General features: G+C 40.8%; 1 protein-coding gene across 7 annotated transcripts in view; it reads left to right on the forward strand.

The window, feature by feature from the left end:
* Nucleotides 1-26511, forward strand: part of ptpra (protein tyrosine phosphatase receptor type A) — a 308647-nt gene that overhangs the window by 103208 nt on the left and 178928 nt on the right. For 5 of the 7 annotated variants that reach the window (XM_043701175.1, XM_043700933.1, XM_043700779.1 and 2 more), the window contains 2 exons: nucleotides 10827-10847; nucleotides 23312-23338. In XM_043701175.1, the coding sequence (XP_043557110.1) occupies nucleotides 10827-10847; nucleotides 23312-23338 (48 nt within the window). Of the gene's footprint in view, nucleotides 1-10826; nucleotides 10848-23311; nucleotides 23339-25588; nucleotides 25726-26511 lie in introns of those variants that run through there. The other 2 variants (XM_043701093.1, XM_043701260.1) reach the window with 2 other exon arrangements.

The following is a 26511-nucleotide window of genomic DNA, read 5'->3' on the forward strand; positions in this document are numbered from 1 at the left end:
TGGGGAGGTGATGGCTTAGTGATATTATCACTGTATTATTAATCCCATGACCCACATAACGTCTGGGCAGATGGTGTAAATTAAATCTAACAAACATCTGGAATTAAGAGCCTAATGATGACCATTAAACCATTGTTGATTATTGGAAAAGCCTATCTGGTTCCCTAATATTCCTTAAAGAAGGAAATTTGCCATCTTTACCTGGTCTGGCTTACATGTGACTCCAGACCTTCAGCAATGTGGTTGACTCTTAACTAACCTCCAGGGCAATTAGGGATGGGCAATAAATGGTGGCCTGGTCAGCGACATCCAGATCACATGAATAAATTTTTTAAAAGTATAGTTTACACCTCAAATATGAGCTTTAATCCACAAAATCCTGACTCTGAAGTGAAAATATTCCCAGCAGACTACAGTTGGCATGTTGCTTTTTTTTATCAACAACATTTATTTAAGCACTCTTTGTGGCTTTTAGATATACTGGCTGTCTGACCAAGAATAGAATGCTCCTCTGCTGGGTGACCACAGGTTAGCAAAGTGACATTATTTTATGGCAATTGAGTCTTCCTTTTTCTTCCGAACATTGATCAGCTTTTGAAGGGGCTGCTCCGTTTAGCATATGCTTAACCTTCATAGAGACTTTCTGAAATTCTTCCCCTTTCCTGAAATCTATGTAATCCCAGCCTTCATGCTTTAGTTGTTTACAGCACCCTTCATATCTTATCGACTTGAATAAGTCTGCGTACAAATGAATAGTTTCCCTTGCTGATAAGAAGTAGAAAGTTTGAGCAGGGGATCTCCACTGGTACCTTGAGGGCGAACAGCAACTTGTGTTTCTGCTGTGTCTCACAGGAATCTTTCTGTTTGAACCCAGCAAATTCCCAGCTGTATCTTTGAAGGTTGGTAGATGCCACTGTTAGATGTGGCAGTAAATCAGCATAACTGATGAAGGGCTTATGCCTGAAACGTCGATTCTCCTGCTCCTCGGATGCTGCCTGATCTGCTGTGCTTTTCCAGCACCACACTCTCAACTCGGATCTCCAGCATCTGCAGTCCTCACTTTCTCCTAATAATTTATCACCTGTCTAGATTTCCAAGCATTTCAACATGTTACTGTATCAATTAAGCCTCCCAACAGAGAGTTGACACTGCCAACAATAGAACTAACACCTCAGTAACAACTCCAAATCATTGAATCCCATAGTAAGGAAACAGGCCTTTCAGCCCATCGAGTCCACACCGACCCTCTAAACAGCATGCCACCCCCGAGCCTATCCATGTAACCCTTCATTTCCCATGGCTAATCCAGCTAGCCTTCAAATCCTTGACCATGCTAACTTATTTATTTAAGGAAGTTAGCATGGCCAATTCACCTAACCTGCACATCTTTGGTGAAAAGTTGAAAAATAAAGAAATAAGTTAAAAGTGGAAATTACAGTTCTTCTTAATATAAAGTAGTAAATAAGAAATAAAGTCAAAAATTCCAAATTGTAGAGCTCCTTTAGCCTTGGGCCTGCAGTCGCTCTACACTTGCTGGGCTCAATCTCTCACTCAGAGAGATTTCCTCATTCCTGAAGAAGGGCTAATGCCCGAAACGTCGATTCTCCTGTTCCCTGGATGCTGCCTGACCTGCTGCGCTTTTCCAGCAACACATCTCCGGCTCTGATCTCCAGCATCTGCAGACCTCACTTTCTCCTCCTGGACCTATCCGTACCCTAGTTATTCTTTTATTCCTGACATATCTATAGAAAGCCTTTGGGTTTTCCCTAATCCTACCAACTAAGGACTCTTCATGTCCCCTCCTTGCTGCTCTTAGCTCTCTCTTCAGATCCTTCCTGGCTACCTTATAACTCTCAATCGCCCCAATTGAACCTTCACGCCTCATCTTTACATAGGCCGCCCTCTTCCCTTTAACAAGGGATTCCAATTCCTTATTAAACCACGGCTCCCTCACACGATCCTTTCCTCCCTGCCAAAAATGGCCTTTGCAGTGATACGGACGTCTTGTCAGATGTGGAAGTTTAAAGAGTTTAAGGGTTACTGCGGATTATATTTGCCATAAATGCTGTTGGATGCGAATCTTATCAGATCGAGTGGATTGGTTGGAGAGACAGATAGAAGCAATGAGGAATTTGCAACAGCAACAGTATGTGATGGATGGCAGTTATAGGAAGGGGGGAAAGTCTCAGATACAGTCACATAGATGGGTTAACTCCAGGAAGGGTAAGAGAGGTTAGCACCTAGGGCAGGAGTCTTTTGTAGATGTACCCATTTCAAACAGGTATGCTGTTTTGGAAAATGTAGGGGGTGATGGATTCTCAGGAGAAAGTAGCACGAACAGCCAAGTTTCTGGTATTGAGACTGGCTCTAATGCAACGAGGGGTATGTCAGCTTCCAAGAGATGAATTGTGTTTAGGGGATTCTGTAGTCGGAGGTACAGACAGACGTTTGTGTCCAGCAGAGACAAAGCAGAATGGTGTGTTGTTTCCCTGGTGCCAGGATCAAGGATGTCTCAGAGAGGGTGCAGAATGTTGTCATGGGGCAGAGGGGCCAGCAAGAGGTCATTGTCCACATTGGAACCAACGATATAGGAAGGGAAAAGGTTGAGATTCTGAAGGGAGATTACAGAGAGTTAGGCAGAAATTTAAAACGGAGGTCCTCAAGGGTAGTAATATCTGGATTACTCCCAGTGCTACGAGCTAGTGAGGGCAGGAATAGGAGGATAGAGCAGATCAATGCATGGCTGAGGAGCTGGTATATGGGAGAAGGATTTCCATTTTTGGATCATTGGAATCTCTTTTGTGGTAGATGTGATCTGTACAAGAAGGACGGATTGCACCTAAATTGGAAGGGGTCTAATATACTGGCAGGGAAATTTGCTAGAACTGCTCTGGAGGATTTAAACTAATAAGGTGGGGGTTGGGACCCAGGGAGATAGTGAGGAAAGAGATCAATCTGAGACTGGTACAGTTGAGAACAGAAGTGAATCAAACAGTCAGGGCAGGCTGGGACAAGGTTGGACTAATAAATTAAACTGCATTTATTTCAATGCAAGGGGCCTAACAGGGAAGGCAGATGAACTCAGGGCATGGTTCGGAACATGGGACTGGGATATCATAGCAATTACAGAAACATGGCTCAGGGATGGGCAGGACTGGCAGCTTAATGTTCCAGGATACAAATGTTACAGGAAGGATAGAAAGGGAGGCAAGAGAGGAGGGGGAGTGGCATTTTTGATAAGGGATAGCATTACAGCTGTGCTGAGGGAGGATATTCCTGAAAAAACATCCAGGGAAGTTATTTGGGTGGAACTGAGAAATAAGAAGGGGATGATCACCTTATTGGGATTGTATTATAGATCTCCTCATAGAGGGAAATTGAGACACAAACTTGTAAGGATATCTCCGCTATCTGTAAGAATAATAGGGTAGTTATGGTAGGGGATTTTAACTTCCCAGACATCGACTGGGACTGCCATAGTGTTAAAAGTTTAGATGGAGAGGAATTTGTTAAGTGCGTACAAGAAAGTTTTCTGATTCAGTATGTGGATGTACCTACTAGAGAGAGTGCAAAACTTGACCTACTCTTGGGAAATAAGGCAGGGCAGGTGACTGAGGTATCAGTGGGGGAGCACTTTGGGGCCAGCAACCATAATTCTATTGGTTTTAAAATAGTGACGGAAAAGGATAGGGCAGATCTAAATGTTGAAGTTCTAAATTGGAGAAAGGCCAATTTTGACGGTATTAGACAAGAATTTTCGAAAGCTGATTGGAGGCAGATGTTTACAGGTAAAGGGCTAGAAAATGGGAAGCCTTCAGAAATGAGATAACAAGAATCCAGAACAAGTATATTCCTGTCAGGGTGAAAGAGAAGGCTGGTAGATATAGGGAATGCTGGATGACTAAAGAAATTGAGGGTTTGGTTAAGAAAAAGAAGGAAGCATATGTAAGGTATAGTCAGGATAGATCGAGTGAATCCTTAGAAGAGTATAAAGGCAGTAGGAGTATACTTAAGAGGGAAAGCAGGAGGGCAAAAAGGGGACATGAGATAGCGTTGGCAAATAGAATTAAGGAGAATCCAAAGGGCTTTTACAAATATATTAAGGACAAAAGGGTAACTAGGAAGAGAATAGGGCCCCTCAAAGATCAGCAAGGCGGCCTTTGTGTGGAGCCACAGAAAATGGGGGAGATACGAAATGAACATTTTGCATCAGTATTTACTGTGCAAATGGATATGGAAGATATAGGGAAATAGATGGTGACATCTTGCAAAATGTCCAGATTACAGAGGAGGAAGTGCTGAATGTTTTGAAACGGTTAAAGGTGGATAAATCCCCAGGACCTGATCAGGTGTACCAGAGAGCTCTGTGGGAAGCTAGAGAAGTGATTGCTGGGCCTCTTGCTGAGATATTTGTATCAGGTGAGGTGCCAGAAGACTGGAGGTTGGCACACGTGGTGCCACTGTTTAAGAATGGCGGTAAAGACAAGCCAGGTAACTATAGACCGGTGAGCCTGACCTCAGTAGTGGGCAAGTTGTTGGAGGGAATCCTGAGGGACAGGATGTACATGTATTTGGAAAGGCAAGGACTGATTTGGGATAGTCAACATGGTTTTGTGCGTGGGAAATCATGTCTCACAAACTTGATTGAGTTTTTTGAAGAAGTAACAAAGAAGATTGATGAGGGCAGAGTTGTGGATGTGATCTATATGGTCTTCAGTAAGGCGTTCGACAAGGTTCCCCATGGAAGACTGATTAGCAAGGTTAGATCTCATGGAATACAGGAGAACTAGCCATTTGGATACAGAACTGGCTCAAAGGTAGAAGACAGAGGGTGGTGGTGGAGGGTTGTTTTTCAGACTGGAGGCCTGTGACCAGTGGAGTGCCACAAGGATCCGTGCTGGGTCCTCTATTTTTTGTCATTTACGTAAATGATTTGGATGCGAGCATAATAGGTACAGTTAGTAAGTTTGCAGAAGACACCAAAATTGGAGGTGTAGTGGACAGCGAAGAGGCCAATGGGCTGAGAAGTGGCAGATAGAGTTTAATTCAGATAAATGCGAGGTTTTGCATTTTGGGAAAGCAAATCTTAGCAGGACCTATACACTTAATGGTAAGTTCCTAGGGAGTGTTGCTGAACAAAGAGACCTTGGAGTGCAGGTTCATAGCTTCTTGAAAGTGGAATCGCAGGTAGATAAGATGGTGGAGAAAGTGGTTCGTATGCTTTCCTTTATTGGTCAGAGTATTGAGTACAGGAGTTGAGAGGTCATGTTGCAGCTGTACAGGACATTGATTAGGCCACTGTTGGAATATTGCATGCAATTCTGGTCTCCTTCCTATCGGAAAGATGTTGTGAAACGTGAAAGGGTTCAGAAAAGATTTACAAGGATGTTGCCAGGGTTGGAGGATTTGAGCTATAGGGAAAGGCTGAAGAGGCTGGGGCTGCTTTCCCTGGAGCTTCAGAGGCTGAGGGGTGACCTGATAGAGGTTTACAAAATTATGAGGGGCATGGATAGGATAAATAGACAAAGCCTTTTCCCTGGGGTCGGGGAGTCCAGAACTAGAGGGCATAGGTTTAGGGTGAGAGGGGAAAGATATAAAAGAGACCTAAGGGGCAACTTTTTCATACAGAGGGTGGTATGTGTATGGAATGAGCTGCCAGAGGATGTGGTGGAGGCTGGTACAATTGCAACGTTTAAGAGGCATTTGGATGGATATATGAATAGGAAGGGTTTGGAGGGATATGGGCCGGGTGCTGGCAGATGGGACTGGATTGGGTTGGGATATCTGGTCGGCATGGATGGGTTGGACCGAAGGGTCTGTTTCCATATTGTACATCTCTCTGACTGTATGACTCTAAATGATTAAAATTTTGTCTCTCAGCCTTGAACATACATAACAACACAGACCTTACAGCCCTCTGCAGTAAAGAATTCTACAGCTTCACTCCCCTCAGAGAAGAAATGCCTCAGCATCTCTGTCTTTGCAATGCAACCTTTTTTTCTGAGTTTATTCCTTCTGATCCTACGCTCTGCCACAGGAGGAAACAATCTTTCCATATCTACCCTGTCAAGTGTCCTAAGAATCTTGTACGTTTCAAATAAGGTGTTCTCTCATTCTTCAAAATTCCAGTGAGAACAGGCCCAATCTATTCCACCTCTGTCCTCAAGACAGCCTGTCGAACCCAGAATCAGCCTAGTGAACCTTCTCTGGACTGTCTGCAATGCCTAAAATTGTTTGGTATTCCAGCTATGGTGTGACTAGTGACTTGTATAGTTTTTAAGAAGACTCTGCTACTTTTATTCTCTGTTTCCCTTTGAAATAAAGGCCAACATTATATTGACCTTCCCTAATAGCTGCTGAAATTGGATGCTAGTTTTTTTTGTGATTTATGCTCGAGGACTCCCACATCCCTCTGGGCTGTAGATTTCTGAATCGGTACAGGTTGAAACTGTGGTTATTGGGCATTGTAATGTAAATATCATGTCATAGTGCGCAAATAGAAGTAAAAATTAACTCCAGTTCCTACCTTTCACCTAAAACAAAGGGCAAGAAGTGCCATTCGGCTTCTCTGACTTGCTTCATCTTTTAATAAGATCATACCTGATCTGATTATAACCTCAAATCAACATTCCTGTGGACACTTGATGAACTTTGATCTCTTTACTTGGTAAGTTCCTGCCTTAAATTATTTAAAAGCTTCATTCACCTTTTTCAGGAAGACGCATGATCTTCTGAGAGATTTACTTTTGCCTCATTTCTTTTTAAATGATAACCCATAATTTTTAAACAATAAGCCCTTGTTTTAGATTCTCCCATAAGTGGAAATATCCTCTGCATGTTCCCATTGTGAAGGCCTTTCAATATCTTTTATGTTTCAGTCAAGTCACCTCTTACACTTGAAAACTTCAATGGATGCAAGCCTATTTTGTCCAAACTTTCCTCACCAGACAATCTGCACATTCCAGTGTTCGTCTAATGAATTTCTCTGAACAAGGAATACATTTATATGTATTAAATGAGGTGACCAGTATTGTGCACAGTGCTCCATAAGCAGTCTTACCAGTGCACGTGTATTTAAAGCATAACATCCTTTTTATATATATTCAATTCCATTGGCAATAAAGTTTTCTAATTACTTGCTGCCTTTTATGATTCATTAATAAGAACACCCATATTCCTCTTCGTCTCATAGCCTTGTGTTTTGACACCATTTTGATAATGTGATATTTTTACTTTCCTGCCAAAATTGATAACTTCACATTTTGTCAGATCTTTGCCCACACATTTTATCTATATCCCTTGATTGCTTCCTTATACCTTTTTCACAACTTAATTTGTTACCTAACTTTGTGTTCTCAACAAATTTGGCAATTATACCAAATTCCTTCAAATCGATTGAATAATTTAAATATTGATATTTATATTAAGAAATTGAAATCATTTCATGTTCCAGCGCTGATCCCTGTGACATCCAATCAATCTGATAAAGATCCAATTGTGCCTACCGTTTGCTTCCTGTTAGCCAGTCAATTTTCTATGTATGCCAAATACTACCCCATACACAGAGCTTGATTCTATGCAATAATCTTTGTTGTGGCATCTTTGCAAAATGCCTTCTGGAAATTTAAATATAGTACAACACCTATTGTGCACAACACATGTTCCTCCCTCAAAGAACTCCAATAAGTTGGTTAAATGCAATTTCCCTTTAACGAAAGCCACATGAACTCTGTTTGATTTGTTGAACTAATTCAAATGTCCTGTTATAACTTTATTTAATAATAACTTTGAACTCTTTTTTGAGTGACAAGTGATGACTTCTGAAGAAGGGTCACTTGACTTGATGTTAAGTCTGGCAGACCCTCGTATGAAGTCCATAATTACTTGAACAACGTCAGCCCACTGTGTTAATAATTTATTCTCTATCACCTCTCTGGTGGTTTCATTTTCTTCTTTTTGTTTTTAATTCACTCACTGGATATGGGCATCTCTGGTTGGGCCAATATTTATTGTCTATCCTTAATTGCCCAGAGGACAGTTAAGAGTTAACCATATTGTCGTAGGTCCGGAGTACATATAGGCCAGACCAGGTAAGGATGACTGATTTTCTTCCTTAAAGGACATCAGTGAACCAGATGAATCACTTGACCATTCATTCCAGATTCTTTATTGAATTCAAATTCCACTATCAGTCATGATGGGATTTGAATGCAGCTCCCCAGAACATTAGTGGAGTTTCTGAATTAATCGTCTAGCGATAATACCACTGGGCCATTGCCTCCCCGAGTTCCTCCCTCCTTCCGACCCACCCATTTCCTGATTTGTGGCAGCTGCTGAGTTGTTGTTAGTGTTTCCTATTCTGAAGACTGATGAAAAATGTGTCTTCACTAACACTAAAGAAACTTGGCACTATCTGGGTCGCCTACTTGATTGGCACTGCATCCACATACATTCAGTTCTCCACTGCTGATGCACAGTAGCAGTAGTGGGCACCTCTGCAAGACGCAGAAATTCACAAGAGTCTTTGGATATCACCTTGCAAATCCACAACCAGTCCCATGTAGAAGGAAAAGGTCAGCAGACCCCTGGGAAGACCACCACCTGCAAGTTCTCTTTTCAAGCCACTCACCATCTTGATTGTCATTCCTTCATAGTCAATGAATCAAAATCCTGGAAATCTCTCCATAATGGCATTATGGGTTGGCGTAGAGTATAACGGCTGCTGCAATTCAAGAAGTTAGACATGGACTAGTTGGACCATTTCATTCTGTATGACTTTGTAGCAGTGAGTTAATAAATATCAAAAGATCTACAGATTCTGGAAATTGGAGTTGACATTTCAGTCCAGTGACCCTTCTTCAGAACTGATGGTAGCTAGGAAAAGATTGGTATTTATATAAAATAAGGGTTGTGGAGGTGGATGGAGGAGTAAACGAGAAGTGGAGATAGAGCCCAAAGAGAGAGAGAGACGGACAGTTGAACAGACAAAAGACTGGATAATGGCCAGGCCAGCCTAGGAGAATGACTGCTGTTGGTGGCTATTAGTGGCTAGCAATGAGTAGTGTGTAATAGAAGACCATGTGATAACAAGGTCAGGTGTGTGGGGTTTGGGATAAGGACATGGGAGATGGTGTCTCAAGCCCTAAAATTGTTGAACTTGATTTTGAGTCCAGAAGGCTATACAGTTTCCAAGTGGTCTACTATTACACATCGTTAGCTACTAATCACTCCCACAAGCAGCCATTCATTCTTCTAGGCCGACTGTTATTCATTTCTTTCGGCCGACTATTATCCACATCTTTTGTTCAACTGTTATTCTCTTTTTGGCCTGTACCTCCACCCTCTACCCCAACCATATGATCAGCATAAAAACCTTTTTTCAGTTCTGAAGAAGCGTCACTGATTTCTCTCCACAGGTGCTGCCAGACGTGCTGAAATTTTACAGCAATTTCTGTTTTTGTTTGTGATTTCCAGCATCCACAGTTCTTTCGGTTTATTATTACCTTGCGGTTCAGCTTAATTTGGATCATACCTCTTCATCCAGACTATACAGAGACCATAAGACCATAAGACATAGGAGCGGAAGTAAGGCCATTCGGCCCATCGAGTCCACTCCACCATTCAATCATGGCTGATGGGCATTTCAACTCCCCGTAGCCCTTAATTCCTTGTGACATCAAGAATTTATCAATTCCTGTTTTGAAGACATTTAGCGTCCCAGCCTCCACTGCACTCTGTGGCAATGAATTCCACAGGCCCACCACTGTCTGGCTGAAGAAATGTCTCCGCATTTCTGTTCTGAATTTACCCCCTCTAATTCTAAGGCTGTGTCCACGGGTCCTAGTCTCCTCGCCTAACGGAAACAATTTCCTAGCGTCCACCCTTTCCAAGCCATGTTATATCTTGTAAGTTTCTATTAGATCTCCCCTTAATCTTCTAAACTCCAATGAATACAATCCCAGGATCCTCAGCCGTTCCTTGTATGTTAGACCTACCATTCCAGGGATCATCCGTGTGAATCTCCGCTGGACACGCTCCTGTGCCAGTATGTCCTTCCTGAGGTGTGGGGACCAAAACTGGACACAGTATTCCAAATGGGGCCTAACCAGAGCTTTATAAAGTCTCAGTAGCACAACAGTGCTTTTATATTCCAACCCCCTTTAATTATCCTGTCTATGTCATTGGACTTAAATTGGCCACAACAACAGGATTGTCCTCCTCCCACTACAGGTTCTTCTCCAACTGTCAGCAACGAACTGGACTTCTGAAATAAAATGCTTCCCTCTCAGTTAGTGATTTAGTGAATCTGCTACACTCTATGCATTGAACATCTTGTTAGTCTAATTTCACTGTAATTGCCTTGGGTTAAACAGCATTGTGTTCTATATTTTAGCAACTTGTAATTTCCTTAATTCTTTCTATTAAGTATGCTTTTGTAGTGTGAACATAAAACGCATCACTGTCTTTATTCTTTTTACCAAAGTTCAAATTCTAAATATTGCTTCACACTTTAGTAGTTACCAGAACAGATGCAGAATTGTTGAATTAATGTAATCTTGTTCTGTACAGCCTGTTACCTTTTATCTCTTGTACATACTCCATCTGTATGAAACCCAATCATTGTGTAGTTTTTGAACAGAAGTAACATGAATTGAAAGTTAGAACTGAAGTCCCTCCTCAAAATTGACCAAACACACAAAATGATGGGTTGAATGACTTCTTCCTGTGCCATATATGTTCTGTACAATTAAAGCAGCAGCTTGTTAAAATATTAATTCATGTCATTAAAATTAATGTTAAGGATACATTTTTGTTTTTCTTTTCAGGTGGAACAACTGCTGGTCCAGGTAAGACTTGATATTACCATAACAGTTTTCATTCTTATCCACTTCACATGAAGTATTGCAGTTTTTTATGATTATAACTTTGCATAAACCCTATTTGATGAAGGGGGCTGTTTGTACTGGAACACCACTGACACTTTTTTTGATAATTTCTGTCTATAATTTTTGTAAATATCTCTGTGTAATTTAGAATCCATTTAATTTTTGAATGTTCTCCCTATTTTAAAGTATAAGTTTTAATTTTTCTCCTTAGTGTACCAGGCACATGTTTGATTCCACTTACAAGACTTTGGCACTGTTAGCAGCTGTCAGCAATATATTGTGGTCGTCTTGCTAATTGCATTGAAGATGTTCAAAGTACGGTTCCAGTAATATGCAGCTAGACTGAAATTGCTAGTTTCTATAATGTGTTTATGGGGCTGATTTTCATTGTGTACTGCTCCAACACATGGCAAATTTTCAACTATAGTTAGACAACTTGTAAAGTATCGGCATTTCTAAATAAGAATTTTCCTCAATATTCTAAATGAGTCTCTGACAAGGCAGTGCAGTGACTGGAACTACTTGGCATCATGACCAAGGAACTGCAGCATATAAAGGCAAAAGCTTTTTGAGCTTTTACTGATGAGCTGTGAAGCATTATGGTGTAAAATAAACTGCTAGTGGATTATGGAAGGAGAACTGAATTTGGGAGATAGACTGTTGGTCTCCATCAGAAAATAGCAAGTCTATCTGTTAAAATGCGTCACAACTATATAAGGCTGATGGAATGGCCATTAAGATAAATTTTCAGGAGATTTTTTAAATTTGAGAAGAAAAAAATCTAAGGTGAACTGGAATAATTACATGAAGTTATTGAATGTTTTGTTGCTATTTGGGAGGATTGTTGGAGAGAGATGTTGGAGAAGTTCTGAAATCATTCATAACTAATTTCCCTTCCCGATGGGCTGAAGGGCCTTTTCTACACAGTATGGTTATGGGGCGTGGTTCCAGAGGAGATTACATTTGTGAGCAGTTGACGTTACTAGCATACAAGTAAGGTCGCTTGCTCCTTTCCACCGTTCGGTTAGATCATAGCTGATCTGATTTTAATTACAAATGTATACACGTGCATATCCCCAATAATCTTGGTAAGTAAGAGGCTATCTCCTTCAAACAATTTTAAAGATTCTTCATCCACTGCCTTTTAAGGAAGAGAATTTCAAAAACACTGATCTCGTGGTGGGGGGAAGGGGGGGATGTTTCCCCCTCTCTGTCTTAAATGATTTTAACTTATGACTCTTGGTTCTAGATTATCCCAGATGAGGAATGTTCCTTTCAACCATCCACCCAGTCAAAACTCTTCAAATCTCTTCTTAATTGAATATGTTTCAATTAAGATACCCTCTAATTTTTCTAAACTTCAGAGGATAAAGTCTTTGCTTGCCTAGTCTTTCCTCTCGATTTAGGTATTGGTCCAATGAATATTCTCTGAATTGCTTCCAATGCGATCCTTTCATAATTTAGATGAGCAGTATTGTGCACATACCTCAGGAACTGGTCTCAGGTGCCCTCTATAAATGAACCACAATCTCCCTACTCATGCATTCAGTTTCCCTCGTAATAAAACATAAGGTCCTGTTAGTTTTCCTGATTACTTATTTTCCTGCATACTAACCTTTTGTATTTCATATACGAGGACAACCAAAGATGAGCTCTGCATCCCCTCACCTGACAGCTAATGTATTTTTTGTTTCTGCCTAATAGACAATTTCATACGTTACCATATTGCACTCCATTTGCCAGATCTTTTGCTGTATTGTAACCTATCTAACCTTCCTTTAATAGACTCCTTATGTCATCTTCGCTTTCCTACCTATCTTCGTGTCTTTGGCAAATGTAGCTACCATAGCAACGGTTCCTTGATCCAAATTTTAAGAATTAATTCATGGGATGTGGGTGTTGCCAGCTAAACAAGCATTGATTGTCCATACCTAATTGCCCAGAGGTCCATAAAGAGTCAACCTCTCATTTCAGGTATTAGTCTAACAAGCCTTCTCAAGAGTCAAGAAGAGTTGATGGCCTAGAAATATTATTGCTAGACAATTAACCAGGTAATGTTCTGGGAATCTGAATCCTACCCCGACAAATGGAGAAATTTGAATTCAATAGAAATAGAGACTTAAAAGATGACGATTAAAATGATGACCATGAAATCATTGTCAATATGTCAGGAAAAACCCAGTGGTTCACTAATATCCTTTAGAGTAAAAAATTGCCATCCTTACTTGGTCCGACTCCATGCCCAGTGTTTCTTTAAAATTCATTTACAAGATGTGGGCATTGCTGGCTCGGCCAGCATTCATTGCCCATCACCAATTGCCTAGAGGGCAGTTGAGAGTCACCGATCAGAATCACAGAAGATTACAGAATCTCTACAGTACAGATAGAGGTCATTAGGCGCATCGAGTTTGCACTGACAGTCCAAAGAGCATTCCACCCAGACCCACCCTATTCCTGTAACCCCATTTACAATGGCTAATTCGCATAGCATGGACATCCCTGGATACTCCAGGGCAATTTAGCATGGCAACTCCATTTAAGTTGCACATCTTTGGACTGTGGGAAGAAACCAGAGCACTGGGTGGAAACCCATGGAGACACTGGGTGAACATGCAAACCACAGCCAGTCGCCCAAGGCTGCAATTGAATCCAGGCCCTGGCGCTGTGAGACAGCATTATCAACCACAAGACACACCAAAAGATATGAGTATAATTAGGACATTTGGCCCATCGAGTCTGTTTCATCATTTGATCACATCTTCTCAACTCCATTCTCTTGCCTTCACCCCATAACACGTGGTTCCTTTACCAATCAAAAATCTATCTATCTGTATTAAATGCACCCAATAACTTGGCCTCCACAGCCTTCTGTAGCATTGAGTTCCACAGATTGACCACCCTCTGGCTGAAAAAATTCCTCCTCATCTCAGTTGTAAAGGATTGACTCTTTATTCTAACGCTGTCCTCTGGGATCCTAGTGTCTTCTAGTCAAAACACCATCTTCATGTTCACAGTGTCTAAGCCTTTCAGTATTCAATCCGCATCCTTCTAAACTTCATCGAATCCAGACTGAGAGTCCTCAATTGCTCCTCATATGGTAAGCCCTTCATGCCCGGGATCATTCTTTTGGGCCTCCTCCAATGCCAACACATGCTTTGTTTGATATGGGGCCGCGAACTACACTCAATATTCCAAATGTGGTCTGACCAGAGCCTTATCCAGCCTCATCAGTATATTTCTTTTCTTGTATTCTAGCCTCTTGAAATGAATACTAACATTACATTTGCCTTCCTAACTGTCAACTGAACATGCATATTAATCTTAAGAGAATCGTAAACTAGGCGTCTTAAAATCCCTTTGTATCTCAAATTTCCAAAGCCTTTCCCCACTTTGGTAGAAAGAATAGAGGTGTAGATTATTTTCAAAGTGCATAACTTCACACTTTCCCGCACTGTATTTCATCTGCTACTTCTTTGCAAACTCTTCTACCTTGTCCAATTCCTCTGCAGCCTCCCTGCTTTCTCAAACTCCCTGCTGCTCCACCTATCTTTGTGTCATCTGCAAATTTAACAATAATACACTGAGTTCATTGGTCCAGGTTGTTAATATATAACATAATAGTTGTGGTCCCAAATTGACCCCTGCAGAATTCCACTAGTCACCACCGCCATCCTGAAAAAGACTTCTTTGTCATCATTGCCTGCCTTCTGCCAGTCAGGCAATCCTCTGTCAATATCAGTACCTTGCCCCTAACATGATGGGTTCTTATCTTATTTTGCACCTGGGCCTTGTCAAAATCTAAATAGATCATGCCCACCTTAGTCTAACTTGCTTGTTGCCTCCTCAAAGAATTCAAACAATCTATCGGGAATTACCTCCCTTGACGAAGTTGTGCTGACTTACCATGTAATTTCAGGTACTCCACAACTATACTCCGCAACTCATCCTTAACTATGGACTTTAAAGTATTACTCATGATCGAGATTTGGTTAACCAAACTATTGTTTCCTGTCTTCTGCCCCTGTCCTGCCTTTAAACAGGCGTGTTACTTTTATCCACTTTCCAGTCCTCTGGGACCCTCTCTGACTCCAGTTATTTCTGAAAGCTCATCACTAATGCTTCTACAATATCTTCATTGATCTCCTTCAGAATCACTTGTGCCATGTTGCCATCCTGAAAAAGACTCATTTGTTTCTACTCTCTGCTTCCTGTTAATCAGTTGATCTTCTATTCTTGCTAATGTGTTATCCCTTTTTTTTTTGCTTTATTTTCTGAAGTAATCTTTTGATGTGGCACCTTATAAAATGCTTTCTGGAGGTCTAAATGCAATTGATCCACTTATTCCCCTTTATCTACAAAATAACTGGGTTCTCCAAGAATACCAATAAATTACTTAAACATTATTTCCCTTTGACAAAATCATGTTGGCTTTGATTGCCTTGACCTTAGCCAACTACCTTGGTATGAAGTCTTTAGTGATAGTTTATAACGTTTTCCCTGTGACAGATGTTAAGCTAACCGGCCTGTAAATTGCTGCTTTCTGCCTCTCTCCCTTTTTGAATATTAGCAATTTTCCAGTCTAAATGAACCTTGCCCGAATCTAATGAGTTCTGGAAAATTAGAACTAACGCATCAACTGTCCCACTAGATCCTAGGATGAAGTCCATCAAATCCTGGGGACTTTGTCAACTCTCATTTCCAACAATTTACTCAGTGTTACGTCTCTGGTTGTTGAAAATATCTTGAGTTCCTCCCTTCTTTTCAATTCCTAATTTGCAACTATATCCTGAATAATTATCCTCTTTTAGTTCAGACCGGGATTTGGTTTGCTCAGATGGCTAGTTAGCTGACATGCGACTCAGATTGACGCCAACAACATGGATTCAATTTCTGCACTATGAAAGTCCTGTCTTCTTAACATCACTCCTCACCTGAGATGTGGTGACCTCCACATTACGCACACCACCAGTTGTGTCTGTCCAATGAGAAAACAGCCCTATGATCCTCTGCGACTAAGGCAACTTTTGCACAATATTATTGAGTGTGTCGACCATCTCTTTGTCCTCCCTTACTCATTCATCAGACTAATTTTTAATATGTCCATCAATTAATTTGTGAAATCTTTAAAATATCTGAAGCAACTTCTTATATATTTGTTTTTGGGTAATTTTCTCTGTGCTCTAATAGTTCCTTCCCTATTAATCTTTTAATAATTCCTTGCTTTTTGATATTCTGTCCACTTTTCTGACCTGCCGTCATTTTTGCTCAAATATGTTTTTCTTTCAGTTTGATACCAGCATTGACTTTTTTTTTTGTTACCCACTGATGTTCCATAGAGATTTTCTTGTCACATCAAACCTGGCTGCAACTGTCCTCCACTCAATTCATTTCGCTGGAAAAATGCTTTCCTTTTATCAGAAGAAGACATCTATTTTTGAGGTTAAGAGGCTTTTTTTCAAATGGACTCTTTGAAAAGATTTTGTTTTGCTGTGTGCCAGATAATAGTTGTGAGTGTAGATGTAAATGGCAAGATACCTCCAACTCATTTGCTGACACTCATTTGCTATGTCAGTTAGACACTCAACATCTATTGGCATTCATTATGTTTGGTTATGCATGTAAAAGTTCTTTTGATTCTCAGCATCATGCAAGATGTCCAGTATCCATCCTTGGGGTTGTCACGTCAAGCTTGCTTCTCTGTCCAATTGTTAAGTCTCCATATGTCTATGGATTCTGTTGTTACAGCAGAGCCTATTCTTGTAAACTTGTTAGTACGCACAGCCTTTTTCTTTATGGCCTTGTATTCTCAAGCTTTTCTGATTTGATTGCACTATTGTTCCATTTAGTCTCCACATTTTCGTTTCGATATTTTCTGAGTTTGTCTTTCTCTCCATTTTTTCATGGGATGATTTGACATTGGCGAAGTCATGTTTAGCCTTGATGGTGAGCCACTTTCTTACTACTATTGTTTACTTGGTAGTGTTGCACTCAGTGGTGTCATGGAATTTGAGTTGTGTTTCTTAATGCCACTTAAACTAGGAGAGACAGTGGATTTGTAATCCAGTGCTCCAGGTAATATTCATAGTTTGAAGTCTACTATGTCATGGTTGTGTAGTTGGATGTCAACCATCCAACTCCTCGGACAGTAGGAGTTGTTCAGAACAGTGTCCTTGCCCATTCATAGAAATAGAGAATTAAAAGATGACGATTAAAATGATGACCATGAAATCATTGTCAATATGTCAGGAAAAACCCAGTGGTTCACTAATATCCTTTAGAGTTGACTTTCGGCAGGATATTACTCATGCCCTCCCCCCCCCAACACATTAACAGCACAGAGTTGGAACGAGTGGAGAGTGTCAAGCTCCTGGGAGATTGATTCTTGTGCGTGCACTAGCTACAAAGGCCTAACAACGTCTCCTCTTCCTCAGGCAGCTGAGGAAATTTGGCATGATGGCGAATAACCTTGCCAACTTTTGTAGGTGCGCCATTGAGAGCATTAGATTTTTTAGATTAGATTACATTACAGTGTGGAAACAGGCCCTTCAGCCCAACAAGTCCACACCGACCCGCCGAAGCGCAACCCACCCATACCCCTACATTTATCCCTTACCTAACACTACGGGCAATTTAGCATGGCCAATTCACCTGACCTGCACATCTTTGGACTGTGGGAGGAAACCGGAGCACCCGGAGGAAACCCACACAGACACAGGGAGAACGTGCAAACTCCACACAGTCAGTCGCCTGAGGCGAGAATTGAACACGGGTCTCCGGCACTGTGAGGCAGCAGTGCTAACCACTGTGCCACCGTGCCACCCACATTCTGTCTGGATGTATCACTACCTGGTATGGCAATTGTACTATTCAAGATTGGAGACGGTTAAGGAGAGTGGTGAACTTGGCTCGGACAGTCACAAAGGCACCAATCTATAGAATCCATCTACCAAGTCTGCTGTCAAGGAATGGCCACCAGCATTCTCAAAGATCCATCCCACCCTAGCAATGTTTTTCTACAACCTCTACCATTGAGAAGGTACAGAAACCTGAACATGAACACACACACACACACACGTTTCTACTCTACTGTTGTTGGAATACTGAATGGACTCTCAAACTCTTAACATTCGCCTATACCTGTGTTTTTGTTTTTGCTGCTGTTTACTATTATTTACTTATCTATGCTACTTAACTCTGTGATCTGCCTGCATTGCTCACAAGACAAAACTTTTCACTGTGCTTCGGTACATATGACAATAAATTCAATTTATCTATGGCCTTTCTTCCATCATAAGGTCTAAAGTGAGGATATCTGTTGATGACTGCACAATGTTCAGTGTCATTTTCACTTAGATACTTTAGTACTTCCTGAACAACAACCAGTTTTGTAATTAATATGTGGCAGGGTCATTAGTGCCACACAAGAACCAGATAATGACTGCAAAAGTGTCTGACCATTGTCCCTTGATATTCAATGGCATTATAGTCACTGAATCCCCCACTACCAACAACTCATTGATTCAGTTGTGATTCTTGTCAGCTTTATAAACCCTGTGGCTACAAGAGCAGGTCAGAAGCTAGAAATTTTGAGGCACATAACTCACCTTCTGTCTTGCCAATGCCAGTCCTTTCATTTGCCTGAATGTGTGCAACTCCATTAACTTTCAAATTCATCATCGTCCAGGAAAAAAACAGCCTGCTCAATTGGCACGCAGTCTACCACTTCAATTTTTACCATTAACCCATAGTGACAGCACATCTACAAATGCATTGCATTCATTATCCAAAGCTGTTTTTACAGTACTTTCCAAGCCCAAGACCTCTGCCACCTGGAAAGGCAAGGGAAACAGGTACATAGGAACACCACCAACTGAAAGTTACACTCTCAGCCGCACATCATCGTGATTCAAAACTGTATTGCCATTCCTTCGGTTTTCCAGGGTCAAATTCTTGGAGCTCCTTTCCTAACAGCATTGTGGGTGTCCTTCACCTCAAGAATTACAGTTGTTCAAAAGAGACAGATCACCTTCTCAAGGTAAATTACTGATGGGCAACAAATGCTGATCTATTCAATGGTACCAATGTCCCATGAAGAAAAATCATAAAAATCAATTTTCAATCAGTGTTGCGCAAATTGTTAGGAGGAGATTCTGAAGGACAGAATTTACATGCATATGGAAAGGTGAGGACTGATTAGGGTTAGTCAGCATAGCTTTGCGCATGGCAAATAGTGTTTCACTGACGTGATTGAGTATTTTGAAGAACAGACAAAGAAGATTGACAAAGGCAAAGCAGTAGACGTTGTCTATATGGACTTCAGCAAAGCACTTGACAAGGTTCCACATGGTAGTCTGGTTAGTAAGGTTAGATCATGGGATCCTGGGGAACTAGCCAATTGGATACATAAACAGCTTGAAGGTGTAGGAGACCAAATGGGTTGTTGAAGGTTGCTTTTTGCACTGGAGGACTATGACCAGTATGTTCCCAAGGATGAGTGCAGGGTCCACTGCTTTTTGTCATCTTATATAAAAGATTTGGATGTGAATACATGGTTTTTAAGGGATGGTTATTAAGTTTGCCACGTGACCCAAAGTAAGTGGTGTGGTGGACAGTGAAAGAAGGGTTACCTCGGAGTACAATGAGACCTTCGTCAGATGGGCCAGTGGGCAGGGGAGTGACAGATGGAGTTTAATTTGGATAAATGTGGGGTGCTGCTTTTGGAAAGGCAAATCAGGGCAGGACTTATACATTCAATGGTAAGGTCTTAGAAGTGTTGCTGAACAAAGTGGCCTTGGAGTTCAGGTTCACAGATCCTTGAAAGGAGAGTCTCAGGTCGATATGATAGTGAAGAAGGCATTTGGTACACTTTCCTTTATTCATCAGAGTATTGAGTACAGGGGTTGGAAGGTCATGGTGCAGCTGTACAAAGCATTTATGAGGCTATTGTGGAATAGTGCTTACAATTCTGTAAGAATTGCTGTAGGAAAGATGCTGTTAAACTTGAGAGGGTGCAGACAAGATCTGCAAGGATGTTGTCAGGACTGGAGGGTTTGAACATTTGGGAGGGTTGAATAGACTGGCGTTTTTTTCTCCCCCTTCGAGACTTGGAGACTGAGGTGTGATCTTAGACGTGTATATAATCATGAGTAGCATCATGATGATGTCCTGGGGAGTGTTGCTGAACAAAGAGCCCTTGGATTGCAAATTCGTAATTCATTGAAAGCAGAGTCTCAAGTAGACAGGCATTTGGTATGCTCGCCTTCATTGATCAGTGCATTGAGTAGAGAGGTTGGGAGGTCATATTGCAGCTGTGCAGGACATTAGTTAGGCTACATGTGGAATACTGTGTTCAATTCTGGTCTCCCTGCTATTGGAAGGATGTTGTGAACCTTGAAAGAGTTCAGAAAAGGTTTGCAAGGATGTTGCCAGGGTTGGAGGGTTTGAGCTATAAGGAGAGGCTGAAAAGCTGGGGCTGTTTTCCCTGGAGTGACGAAGGTTGAGGGGTGACCGTATGCATGTTTATAAAACCATAAAGGGCAAGGATAGGATGAACAGCCAAGGTTTTTTTTTCCTAAAATGTGGGAGTCCACAACTAGAGGACAGGCTTAAGGTGAGAGAGGGAAGATTTTAAAAGGTGGTGTGTGTATGGAATGAGCTGCCAGGTGGAGTGGTGGAGGTGGGTACAATTATAGCATTTAATAGACTCCTTAATGAGTATATGAATAGGAAGGGTTTAAGTGGGGTATAGGCGAAATACTGGCAAATAGGACTAGGTCAAATTGGGATGTCTGGTTGGCGTGAATGATTTGGATGAAGGGTCTATTTCTGTGCTGTATAACTCTTTCCCATTATTCACTTGGTTTATTTTGTTGAAGATTTACATGTATTTTCTCTTTGGTAGTGATGACCTGAAACGATGTTGAACTTAATTATTTTTGAAGTCACAGCTGATTAAAGTTAAACTTAATTGGAAAAAAAACCTGAAGGGCATTTCTTCCTGAAGAGACTGACAAATGCTGTAGCTTTATCTTTTGCACAGAGGTGCTGTGTTCAGCAATTAACCATGGAGCTTCCTGCTTCTATTAGTTAGTCTACAGCCCTTTGTGACTCAGTGTGACAGGATTGCAGAACTTTGAGCTGATCCATTGTTTGTGGCGCTGCTTTTCTCTGCCTATACCATGCTGCTTCTGTTATTCAGTATGCATAAAGTCCTGTGTATAGTTTCACCAGATTGATATCTTGTAGGAATACCCAATATTGATTCTTGTATGCTTTCACTTGTTTTCCTGGCTTCATGACAGTGGTTATGTGAGGGAATATGCAAGGCTATGCCATTATGTTTGAATCCAGTTCTGCTGCTGATAGTCCACTTTCACGCTCCTAGTTTCTCATAATTATCTCATTCCCCATGAAGTGGTGCTGTACAATGTGCATTCTGTCCTCATTATAAAGATGATGTGATCCCATTTATGCGAAAGCTTTGTGGTAGTCATTTTTACTACTGCAGTTGTTAGCAGATATGTTTGTGATGGTTGATTAGTAGGACAAGGTCAAGAATTTTTGTTTCGTATTCACTACTTCATCTGGCGCACTTTGGTAGATTGTCCTTTAGGGTTTGATCAATAGCTGCTCAATTGAGTGACACTAAGTGATTCTATGCCCAAACTGCTTTGTTTCTTTTTTCCTGTCTGCCCTCAGCTGTTTCAGTGTCATATTCAACTTCAAGAAACGATAAATTTATTAACTGAGTAGGTTGTAATCAGCAGGAAGTTTCTTTGTCCATATTTAACTTGATGTGATAAAACTTCATGTATTCATTAAGTCCATTGACTCCCATAGTTATTTCAATGACACTTGCTCACATCCTGATTCTTCAAAGGAGTCTTCCAATCTCCCACTTTCTGTGGAAGAAAGACCCTGCCACACCAACACTCTGCTCTTGTTTTTTTTTCTTCAGTAGAGTATTGATGTTATTTCTGCCATGTCTTGTAAATCAGTACATTTCCCTCTCTTCCCTCTTTGAATTCAACACACTCGTCAACAATTTAGATCTCTGCCTCTATTTTGTTTAGCTTTTCTTGTTTTTCTCCATTGTTTTTGGTCAGAAGCTGGTCTGACAGATTGTCACTCACATATTCTTATTTCTTGTCCCATTCTTTAGCAAAAATGTGATTATACAGAATCCTGTTTTTGCCCTACTACTGATTATTTCATCTGCTGTTTCAGTTATGTTAATGCTTTTCATTTCTCCTAGTTCTATAAAAATGGTCATTTGCCTGAAATATTAATGTTTTCCTCACTACACAAGTAATGTCTGTTTATATTTGGAAAATTTTATCTTGACTTCAAGGAAAGAAAGCAGATGGAGTGAACCAATTGGAATGTGACATCATCACTCTTTATTTTGGGTGAACTCCCCTCTAATAGCTGCAATCTGTTACCACAATTGTTTATCTCTTCAAGACGTAGATCCACACTTGGCGAGACTTCTCAGAGACTATGATCATGAAAATCAAGCAAAATTGAAGAAAAATGAAAAATAAATCCAAATAAAGTAAAAAGTAGGAAATAAAGTATAGTTTGCTTTATTTACTGTATATAATTGCATTAGAAGCAATTCAGAGACTGTTCGTTCAACTGATTGTTGGGATGAAAATGTTGTCTTATGAGGCAAGGTTCAATAGGTTACCCTTCTATGCATTGATGATCTTATTGAAATGTGCAAGGTTGCAATGGATCTTGATGGCCAGCTGAGAAAACAAGGGTCTCCCTTATGGGAGAGACGAGAACTGGGGAACACTGGTGAAAATTGCGACGTATTCCATTTAAAATGAAGATGAGAACTTTTTTTCTGTTGATGGTGACATAGAACATAGAACAGTACAGGCCCTTTGGCCGTCAATGTTGTACTCTGTGGATGTGATGGTGGAAGGGTCATTGAATCTTTTGTATTGCTGATGTAGAGAGATTCTTAATTAATAAGGCAGTCAAACGTTCTCTAGGATAAAAAGAAAGTGAATTGGAGGGCTGAAGTCAGATCACTGTGACCTTATTGAATGATAACTTGGACCCCAGGGGCCAGATGACATACTTTTGCTTCTGATTTCTCTGTTCATAGCCAGAGTAAGGATGAGGCAAAATTTCTTCATGGAGTCATATAGCACATAAACAGATCTCTCAACCTAATTCGACCAAGCCGATCAGGTTTCCTAAACTGAACAAGTCCCATTTGTCTGTGTTTGGCCCATATCCTTCTAAACCTGTCATTTTCATGTACCTGTCCAAATGTTGTAGTCCGGGGGCAAATCTTGCAACAGAAGTACTGCAACTTAATTTGCTTCCATTCGAGTGTTACATTTCTTAAACTCACCATAACAATTTCTAGTACCTTAGGTAATTATTAATTGCACACTGTTGTTGCACAGGCGGATCGTATCCGAGAAATGGAAAGGGTGAGTTGTGTGTTACTTGCTATCTTTAACTAGTATGGTTTACCACTTTTTGTCAATATCCCACTGTCCAGATAATTTCTGACTTTTTTTTGGCAATCAGTGTGTCTTGTCTTTTTGGTTAAGATAAAGTGTGATATTGAATGACACTGTATCGGCCTTTTTATTTGGTATGACTTAGCAGGAACTGATTTGATAGTGATTTTCGAAAGGTGGTTTTTCTTCTTTGTTCTCTTCCCCTCTGTCAAGCTGCTTGCTTTTCTGGAAGAACCTTATTTTGGAGTCTTGTTTCCACACTTTGGTATTTAACAATTTAAGCTTAAATTCGAAAAACACATTTTCTACTTTAGGTGACGGTGGCAAAGTTGAATTTATTTTCCACCAGTAACTGAAGGAATTGTCAGAGTTGGCATTTTTAACTGCTTAAATCTCAATGATAATGGTGCTTTCACCTCATGTTTAAAATAATTGGTGAACTTGATTTTTTTTTGTTTCTTATGATATCAATTTACCACAAGTTCAGCTCCTGGCTTTTGTGTTCTAGACCATATTAATTATGTCTATATTACTGTAAGCTGTATTAATATAGGGAAATAATGGCCTGATGGTTTATCGCTGGATTGTTAATCCAGAGACCCAGATAATATTCTGGGGCCCATGTTCAAACCCCGCCATGGCAGATGGTGGAATTTGAATTCGATCTAAAAAAAGGGAAAACTCTGGAAGTAAGAGTCTAATGATAACCATGAATCCACTGTCAATTATCAGGAAAACCCCATCTGATTTACTAATGTCCTTTAGGGAAGGAAACAGCCAACCTTACCTCGTCTGGCCTACATGTGACTCCTGACCCACAACAATGTGGTTGACTCTTAACTGCCCTCTGGACGATTAGGTGTGGGCTATAAATGCTGCGTAGCCAATGACGTGCTCATCCCGTGAATGAATATAAAAAATATTGCTCAGTCTACCTTGTCTTATTGACTTGTGTATATACACACCCAAGTTTCTCCTGCTCATCGTTTAGAATATTTACTCTATGTTCTGTGTTCTTTCCAACACCTTACACTTGTCTGCATTGAATTACTTCTGCCACCTATCTGCCAACGCCACCAATGTGTCCATGTCCTTTTTTGAAGTTCTGCCATGTCCTCCTCACAGTTTTCAATACTGCCAAGCTTTGAAATGTAGATCATTTATGTATTTCTGAAAAAAAAACAAGGGTCCCAATACCGACCTTGGCAAGCTCCTTGGCGGACCTTCTCCGGTTAGAGAAGTACTCATGAATCATTATAATCCATTACGTTCACTTACCACCTCTAAATTACATTTTATACCACTGTCATGCCCCTTGTCTTCATGTATAAATTGTCTTTTGGTTCCTAATCAGCTGTAATCCTATCCTTCAACATGTTTTGTATCCATGCTGCTACTCTGTCTTTTTATTCCAAGCTTATTGTGTGATACTGTGTTGACTGCCTTTTGAAAGTTCATGTACACCACATCAATAATGTTTCCTTGATCAAACCTCTTAGAAAACTCCAAGTTTGTCAGGTACAATTTTCTTTAACAAATGCAAACTCGCTGTTCGGAATTGACCCATATTTTTCCATTTGTCTACTAATTCAATCCTGAATGTTTTCCTTGAGGTTTCCCCACTATGGAAGTTGACCTCACTGGTCTGTATTACTGGGTCTGTCTTTTTAAACAAGGGCAGAATGTTTCCAACCTCTGACCTGGAAGATTGGAAAATTATTGTCAGTGCCTCAGCTCCCATACCTTCAATATCCTTGAAATGTGTTTCTTCTAGTGCTGGTGCCTCATTAACTTTAACTTTAATTACTTGCAGTTTATCCAATACCACTGCTGCATCAATTTTAAAGCCTTCTAGTGACTAAATTTCCTCTCTGTCAAAGTGGCCTGGATAGCATGTGTATAGTAGTTAAAGACTAATGTAAAATGTTAATTTTACACTTCAGCTGTGCCTCTTGCCCCAATGTGTAAATCTGTTTTTGTCTCTAATCAGGTGCCCTCTTCATTTATACTAATGGATCTGTTAGAGTCCTTGACATTACCCTGTATGTTCGGTGCCAGTTTTGCTTGTCACATCTCTTATTTGCTTTTTTACCTCTCTTCTCAACCTTGTGTGTTCAGCTTGGATCTCAGTTATATTTTCTTTGTAATACCTGTCATAAGCACACCTCTTCTTCTTTAACTTGATTTCTGTTTCCTTTGTCATCCAATTGCAGAGGCTGACATGCCTGCACTCCAGCCCACTGGGTCCCCTCACCTGCCTAATTCACAGTCACAACTTTCTATCCCTGACCACTAACCAAGTGAGAAGATCCAATCCTAAGTGGTGTAACTGCCTCCTGGTACAATGAATCCAGGTAATAATAATTATAGTGATTTAGGAATGTTACCCCTCCTTGGTTCATGCCATTTTTTTTTAGTTTAGCCTCCAGCTGAACAAATTCTAAACTGAAGGTGTTTGAACTATCGTCAGTTGCTATATAATTTTTTGCCTTGGATCACAATAACATTCAGGAGCATGCGGTACTTCAGCCTTGACAATTAAGCTCTCTTGCATCCTTAATGAATTTTAATTAATCACTTAGTTATCTTATTCATTTTATTTGATAGATGTTTTATTTATCACAATTTGTAAACTATTTTAAAACTTAACAATAGAATAAGCCTTCGCCACTCAAGAGATTCTTAGCAACCACTAGCTCCTTTCCCGATAGTATAACAGGAAACTATTTCAATAGGGCAAGAAGGGTGGAAAAGTGAAATGAAAAGTAAACAAATGCCACTTTGCTGACCTCCCCCACTTGTCAAACTCCAATGTTTGCGCCCAATTTCCTGACTGGCTTGGAATTTCATATTTTCTTGCTTGCATTTTCTTCTTCCCGCCCCTGCTTTCACTCCTCCCCCTCCCGTCTCACTCCTTCCACCCACACTCTCATCCCCCTGCACTCACTCCCCTCAATGTGCTGACACCCCCCGCGTGCTCTCATGCTCATTCTCACACCCTTCCGCCCTCTCCAACCCAACGTCTGCCTCCTCCAACCCAACGTCTGCCTCCTCCAACCCAGTGTCCGCCTCCTCCAACCCAACGTCCGCCCCTCTCCTCCCCACCCGCTGCGCCCTCTCCCCCCCACCTGCTCCCCCCC

Source organism: Chiloscyllium plagiosum, chromosome 1 (genome assembly GCF_004010195.1).
Source record: "Chiloscyllium plagiosum isolate BGI_BamShark_2017 chromosome 1, ASM401019v2, whole genome shotgun sequence".
Classification (NCBI taxonomy): Eukaryota; Metazoa; Chordata; class Chondrichthyes; order Orectolobiformes; family Hemiscylliidae; genus Chiloscyllium; species Chiloscyllium plagiosum.